The sequence below is a fragment of the Bos mutus genome, chromosome 19 (genome assembly GCF_027580195.1).
Source record: "Bos mutus isolate GX-2022 chromosome 19, NWIPB_WYAK_1.1, whole genome shotgun sequence".
NCBI classification, from domain to species: domain Eukaryota; kingdom Metazoa; phylum Chordata; class Mammalia; order Artiodactyla; family Bovidae; genus Bos; species Bos mutus.
In genome coordinates, this window is record NC_091635.1 from 31,247,794 (window position 1) to 31,255,019 (window position 7,226).

Genomic DNA, 7,226 nt, shown 5'->3' on the forward strand with positions numbered 1-7,226 from the left:
AGAGTTGGGGGAGAGGGAGCCAGTTTCGAAGGGCACATACACCCTAGTAGCTGGCTGGCGAACCCTGCGGAAGCGCGGAGGGGGCGTACGGAGGGTCAAGCTTGCGGCTCGGATTAGAGACGCAGGGTTAGTTCCACCAGAGTCGGCCTTTCTGCCGGCCCATTTCCACCAGTCCTGCCTCCTACCTGGGTCCCCCGCCCCTTTTTCTTATGCCCTGCCCTATCCTTAGTCGATCCTTAGTCGTGCTGTAAAGAACAATATCGCATAGGAACCTGCAATGTTAGGTCCGTGAATCAAGGTAAATTGGAAGTGGTCAAACAGGAGATGGCAATAAGAGTGATCTCTTATTGCATCTCTCCCGGTCAGGTCCCAATTTCTTGTAGTTCTGCTTCCACTCTGCCCGTCCCTCCTCTCCCCGCCCGTCTGTCCCATTTATCTGTCGGGTCCCAGCTTTGTCTGCCCCGCCTCTATCCTCTCGGTCCCGCCCCACCGTCACATGCCCTGCCCCTTATCTACATAACCCGGCCCCGCCCGCTGGCCCTGCCTGTGTCGCCTTTCACCTTGGCTGAGCCGCCCGCTCTTGGGCGCGCGCTTGGGGCGACTGGGCTGGTACGACTTGGGAAGTCGGACGTCTGGCCGCGGAGTTCGGCTCTGCGTGTGGGATTCTGGCTGCGTCCCCCCGTTCAGGCTAGGTATCTGGGAGTAGGGGCTGCACGCTCCTGGGGCGAGGAAGCGGGTAGAAGGAAAAGGAGGGGCCCTTCCTGAAAACCGGTTGTGAGAGAGAGTCCCCAGTCCCGCGGGTCCCCGCCCAGTCCCGGGCGCACCCGCTTTGTGCAGTCCGTGCAGCGAACGCGCCAGCTCGGCATTGGAGAGGCCGATGAGGCGCGCGGCCTGGCAGAAGAACGCGAGGCCCGCGTGAGAGCGCCCGCTGCGGCCGTGGCTGCGGGACCGACCTTTCCAGCTTGAGTTGAGCCGCAGAGACCGCTGCTTCTTGGAGTAGTAGCTTGAAGGAGAAAAGTGGGCAGCCGCCTCAGACAGCGTCTCCCCCAGTCCTCTTCATCTCACCCGCGAGGAAACTAAAGTGGGACAGGAATCTGATCGGGGGCAACTCGGCACCCAGGAAACTGACTCAAAATTCAGGCTCTCCTCTCTGGGGCAGGGACATCTGGGGACTCCTGCACCGGGCAGTCTGCTCCCCCTATCTTGGGCCTCGAAGCTGGGTCCAGTTGTGCCCACCTCATCACCTCCCGTACCGACTTGAAGGGCACATAGCCCAGACTCATCAGCTTGAACAGCATCTCTAAGAAGAGGGTTTGCAAGCCCTGGGGGTCATAGGCCCAGCTGTTCCTCACCTTGCCTAGGGGCAGAGAACATGGGGAAAGGTAAGGAGGAGCCTTCCCCAGGCCAGGCCCACCCACTCCTGCCCCACCAGCCTTGCCCCTCACCCAAGCACTGAGCCAGGCGGTGGCTGTCAGTGAGGACACCCAGGAAGTCTTTGAAGCTTACAGTTCCATCACCTGGGAAGAGAGAGAGAGGAGGGGGTGCTGTAGGTGCCTGACCCCTTGTAGAAGGCTTGCCAGCAGTTCTAGGCATCAGAATGTCCAGTCCTGCCTCTGGCCAAGCATTTTCTGAGGTCAAGTCAGGGAGAAATAGCCCTTGCTGTGTGGGAGCCCCAAGTCAGGATGAGGATTATCACCGCAGAAATGTTTAGGGGTGAGGGGCTAGGTGTGGTGATCAAGGCAGGCTTCCGGCAAGAGGGGACTTTAGAAAAGGATGAGACCAGGGATTTTGTGGGCAGTGGAGGCATTCTTCAAAGCTAGAGGTGGGAGAGGTCATGAGGGTAGGGACAGGGTCACCCACCATCCAAGTCCGCCTGCCGCAGAGCCTCACACATCTCCTGAGGGCTCAGCTGGACACCCACATTGGACAGGGCAGCTTTCATACTGCGCATGTCCACGGAGCCTGTTGGGCTGGAGCTGAACAGTTTGAAGACATCCTGGAATGCTGGGGGTGGGGAGGGGGCAGGCGGGCAAGGTGAACCCATGCACAGGAACCCTGAGATTCACCCACTCTAGCTCAGATGAGACTGAAGACTTGGGTTCACGGATTCCCTGGGCATTATAACTTCAGGTAAAGAACAGTGGTTGCTGTGTGTTGGTACCTGTTAAGTGTCTGTTCGGTTCTCATGTCCAAAAAGTGTTAAAAACTCTATGTCCAAGACCACACCACCCATAGGGGCCATGCTGGGCTTTCGATTCGGGTGGTCTGGCTCTATAGCTCCAATGTCTGGAGGCTTCAGGAGCCCTGCTGGCAACCTGGCCTGTAGCAGGCACTGACAACTATTGATGAATAGAATGATTCTGTTTTGAGGGACCCCTGGCAATATCAGAGCATGATCTTTGTAGGGACACTGGGGCCCCCAAATGTAGAAGTGTTTCCTTCCACCTCTACTCCCACAGCCCTGAACCCCAGAGGGGCAGGGACTTCAGATCCTTTTTTCCCATTGTTTCTTCCAGTTTCCCTTATTCCTTTCATCCTGTTCATCCATCTACCATCTCTCCATCCACTATCCACATACCTTGCTATCCAACAACCCCTCCCTCCCTTCTTCACACACACACACACACACACACACACACACACACATGCACATGCACAGAGCCATAATCCCTGGGATTGCAGAAATGAGCAAATTAGACCGGCATGGAGAGGTTACAGTACAGTCACTGGTTTCTGCTGTGTCTCCAACCTCTTCTACTCTGAGCACACCCTAGTTTTCCTCCCTGCTCCCAGTCCTGAGGCCCTCACCTGCCAGCTGCCGTGCTGTCAGGGGAAGCAGGTTCTTGTCTGCAAAGCTGCCTCTGTTAGGGGGAAGAGAGTGGAAAGTTCTTTGCATCTGCTGCTGAGCGATGCCAGAGTCAGGCAGGCTTTTCGACCCAGCACCCCAGCCCTGGCCCTGGTCCCTGCCCTCACCTCTGAGACCGGGTCTGAGGGTCTGACTGTACTGTGTGGGTGGCCTCAAGGCCCTTGAGCTGTCTGGTCCTCTGGGAAGCCTGCTCAGCCCCTGTGGCCAAGGCGGCATCTGGTTCCTTCCGGGTCAGGAAGGTAGCACATTGTTGCAACCTTCCCTTCTGGGTTCTGCTGGCCTGCTCCTCTCCTGGGTCTTGCATGAGCAGTCTTTGAGGCTTCTGTGGAGGCCTTGGAGGTGAGGAGAAGACAGGGCTGAGGGGTCCAGCCCATTTGAGTGTTTTGACTCCAGGGCACCCAGGACCAGACCTGTGGGTGCACAGCTTCACCTCCCAGGACCGGCCCCCTGCCAGCCTGTTCCCACAGCCCTCTCTCTGGGGGATTCTGGAAGCACTAGCTTGGAGGAGTAACCTCCGCCCTGGTCACCTGGATGTTCTCTTTGCCGATGGTGATCGCTTGGTCTTCCGCCCTCTGCTGCCTGAAAGGCAGAGTTGCATGCTTGGAGGCTGGGCCTGTCCTCCAGGCCTGCAGTCCCCCAGGCTGGGTTTGGGGTGGATCTGAACAACTGTCAGCAGGATGTGCGCTCCACCCTCACCACAGGCCTGCTCCTCTCTGCTGGGGAACCTGCACTTTTAGTCTTTTGAGTTTCTGCTCCCTTAAGCCATCTAAATTTTGTGACTCCATGCCAGAAGCTAACAGGAAGGCTGAGGTGCAGGAGAGAAGTAGGCCCCAGAGGCCCCAGGTCAAGGCATGGGAAGGTGGGGTCCAGCCAAGACGGGACTGTGGCTCACCTTACCCGAGGCCCCCTGGGCGGGAAGGATCCCTTCCTCTGGGAAGATGTGTCCCAGTAGCCAGATGCCAGTGCTGGCCTAGTCCCTCCCCAGACACTCACCTCTGCATCTCTTCTTCATCCCTCCTTCCAGCCACCTGCCCCCTTCTCTGGCCCTGGCCCATTCTTGAGTGCTCATGCGTGTTTCCTTAGTCGCTTCAGTCACGTCTGACTCTTTGCGACCCCATGGACTGAGGCCCGCCAGGCTCCTCTGTCCACGGAGATTCTCCAGGCAAGAATACTGGAGTGGGTTGCCATGCCCTCCTCCAGGGGATTTTCCTGACCCAGGGATTGAACCCATGTCTCCGGTACTGGGAGGCGGGTACTTTACCATCAGTGCCACCTGGGAAACCCACCCCTTCCTAATCCCATTCTCCCTGACCCTGGGCACCTCCCTCCTCAGCCCCCTCTCAAGGCAGGGCAGAGTTCTAAGGGTCTGCAAGGTAGGGCTTTCACTTGAAGGGGAGCCTTGGTCCGGAGGAGGTCTTGAGTCTCATTAGGCCCCAAGCCTCGGTGCTGTCTCCCCTTCTCTTTCTCCCTGACTTCCCTCTTCCTACCCACTTCCATCCCCACACTCCAAGTTCTCTTCCCTCTTGTTGCCATCTCCTCTTCCAGAAGCTTCCCCACACTGTCCCTTCTTCCCCACGGTGGAGAGGCTCATGCATCCGGGTGTGTGCATCTGGGTCACAGGCACTGTGTGTGCGCATGCCCGTGTGCCTGGCACGTGTGGAACATGCTTCTTCAACCTGCGTGTGGCTGTGTCACATGAATGTCTGTGTCATGTGCTGGTCAGCAGCTGGTGTGTGTGTGTGGGCTGCCTGCAGAAGTGCATCGTGACCCATGGACTCTCCCCTACACTGGAGGGTACCTCTGAGTGGAGGTGGTGGCCCCTGGAGGACCAGTCCCTCGGCTTCATTCTTCCCTTCCTTCAAGCCCTGCTGCTGCTGCTGCTGCTGCTAAGTCGCTTCAGTCGTGTCCGACTCTGTGCGACCCCATGGACTGCAGCCTACCAGGCTTCTCCGTCCATGGGATTCTCCAGGCAAGTACACTGGAGTGGGTTGCCATTTCCTTCTTCAAGCCCTGAACACCATCCTTTCCCCATTCCAGGCCTTCACCATGAGAGAAGTGGGAAGAACTCCTTCCAGAAGCCTTCTCGCCTGCCCAGTCCCACCTCCACGAGGCTCTTGCCTCAGACGATCCCCAAATGTCTCTTTTACATCTAAGAAGCCTCAGACAGGGCACAAGTGAGGTCTTGCCAAGACAAGTCATGACTCTCTGATGCTGGCCTAGAGGTCTGGAGCGGTGTGGGGGGAGTAAGCAGGGACCACACAGGGCTGAAGGAGCCCGCGGGGGGTGAGGGGGTGCTGGGGTGGCTAACAGTGCAGGTGGCATCTCTAAGCATTGGAGACCAGGATGCTGAAGTCAGAGGAGCTCACTGGTCCAGGAGCATTTGCACAAAAAGTCTGAGCCAGGGGGCCAGCACTGGAGGCTTTACTGGTTTTGTCTAGTCATTTCTCTGGGGAGGAGGGGGATGACAGCTTAAAATGGATTTTCAGGAATAATGGATTCCCTTTCATGGTTCCCGGCACCGAGCTGCAACGCAAAAGAGAGAGTGTCACTTGGGCCCTGGTGGGAAGGACAAAGGAGGGGTGAGCCCGGAGGCCTTTCTGAGGAGGGCGCAGGGGCTCAGACGGCCTCTTCCTGCTGTGTGATGTGGATGGGCAGCTGCCCCTCCATCATGTTCATTCATCACCAGGAAGCGCGGGGTGCTGGAGAACCCAGAGTCCTCAGTCCTGCCTCGCTGGGCATATCAAGGGCCCAGGGCTGAGACCTAGGGGTTCTCAGTAGGAAAGAGCGTGAGTGTTTCCAGTGAGGGTGAGGCCGTCTACACTCATGGTGAGAGACCTCCTAATGCTAGAATGGCATTCTAGTTCCGGCTTCGAACCCAAGTCCCTGCCCCCACCCTGGAGCGCTTACCCTCCATGGTCCCCAGGCCTCTGTCAGCCTGGCCTTGGCACTGCACCTCAGCCCACCGGAACTTTGTTTCCAGCAGCCTTTATGAGGTCACTGAGGTGGAGACATCACTCAGCCAGCCCCTCATTCCATTGTCCCCAGCTCCCCCTTGGCTGTGTGAGGAGTGGGCCCGCCTGCACATCCTAGGGGGAGCCGTGGGGCAGCCTCACTTACTCTTTTGCAGCTCCTTTTGGCTGAGGGGACGTGGTCGGGGACTGGAGAAACTTCAGCTCCCCTTCAATGGTGGCCCTCTTGAACCCTGGCTTTCTGAGGTCAAGGTAAGGGTGAGGGACGTCCTCATCTTCTTGCTTTGGGGCATCCTGTGGTTTCCTGGCTTCTCCTGGTTCCTCTGGCGGCTTCTCATCCTTCGTGAGTTTTCCCTGCTCTGGCTCGTCCGTGGTGGGCTGGGCAGCATGATCCACGGCAGGCTCTGTGGGAGGTGGCATGGCCTTCTGGGGTGTGGTCTTGATCATGTGCTGCAATCTGGGCAGGTCCATCCTGCTGGAGGAGGCCATGGCCAGGGTTGATGCGAAATTGATCAGCTCTTCCAGGCCCATGGTGGGTGTGCAGAAGGACGGCTCGGGGCTTAGAGTCTTCTGGGAGGCTTTGTCTAGAGGGCCTTGCTGGGCGCTGGGGTTCTGGCTCTGCTTCTTGGAGCTCTCAGTGTCCTTGGGGACCGTCTGTTGGGCAGGGCATATGGTGGTCTTTTTTGTGCTCTTCTGGAAGGGCTGCGTGCTGATCACTGGTTGCAGGCTGTGTTCTGACACCTGGATGAGCCTGTCTACCCAGAAGAGGTGCCTGGAGGTCTGCACGTGGATGGAGCGGTAGTCCTCGTCCATGGAACTCACGTAGCTGGAGTTGGACCTCATGCTCAGCTGTCTGATGTCTGGCTTCGTTAGCCCGTCTCCATAGGGTTGGGGGGACTCTTCCCTGTACCCCTGGGGCTTGGGGTCTTCCTGTTTGGCCTCGGGCTCTGTCTGTGGGAAGGGTTTGGGCTTCTGTTCTGGCTCCACTTGAGGGAGCTTTTCTTCGGGAAGCCCCGGCTCTAGCAATTCATTCTCCAGCTGAAAGGTTTCAACAGGAAGCTGAGGCTGCGCCTGGCCCCCCCACCCCAACCTCCGCGGTTCTCCCCATTCCCCATTCTCTGCCCTGCCCCACCCCCCCGCCACTGTCCTTCTGCTCACTTCCTCCCTGACACTTGCCTCCTCCAAGTGACCTGCTTGGGGCAGGGAGGCAGTGGGGGCAGCTGGTGAGGGTGGGTGTGCATGTGTGTGCCAACCCTGGCCTGGTGCTAGGGTTGGTCCTGTAATTGTCCAGGGTGGGGGCTTATCAGGCTTTAGACAAGATGAGCCTCAAAGACCCCTGCCCCTGGCCTCCCGCCTCCCCCTAGGAGGTGATACAGTCTGCTGTTACCTCC

At 58.3% G+C, this 7,226-nt stretch overlaps 1 protein-coding gene across 1 annotated transcript; it reads right to left on the bottom strand.

Annotated features, from left to right (window-relative positions):
- Positions 1 to 5,167: 5,167 nt before the first annotated feature.
- SPATA32 (spermatogenesis associated 32) lies at positions 5,168 to 6,878 on the bottom strand. Its single transcript, XM_070388855.1, has 2 exons — positions 5,984 to 6,878; positions 5,168 to 5,389 (listed from the first exon to the last, which is right to left on the bottom strand). The coding sequence occupies exons 1-2, from the start codon at positions 6,676 to 6,678 to the stop codon at positions 5,305 to 5,307; spliced, it is 780 nt and encodes a 259-aa protein (XP_070244956.1). The 5' UTR covers positions 6,679 to 6,878; the 3' UTR covers positions 5,168 to 5,304.
- Between the last annotated feature and the right edge of the window lie 348 nt (positions 6,879 to 7,226).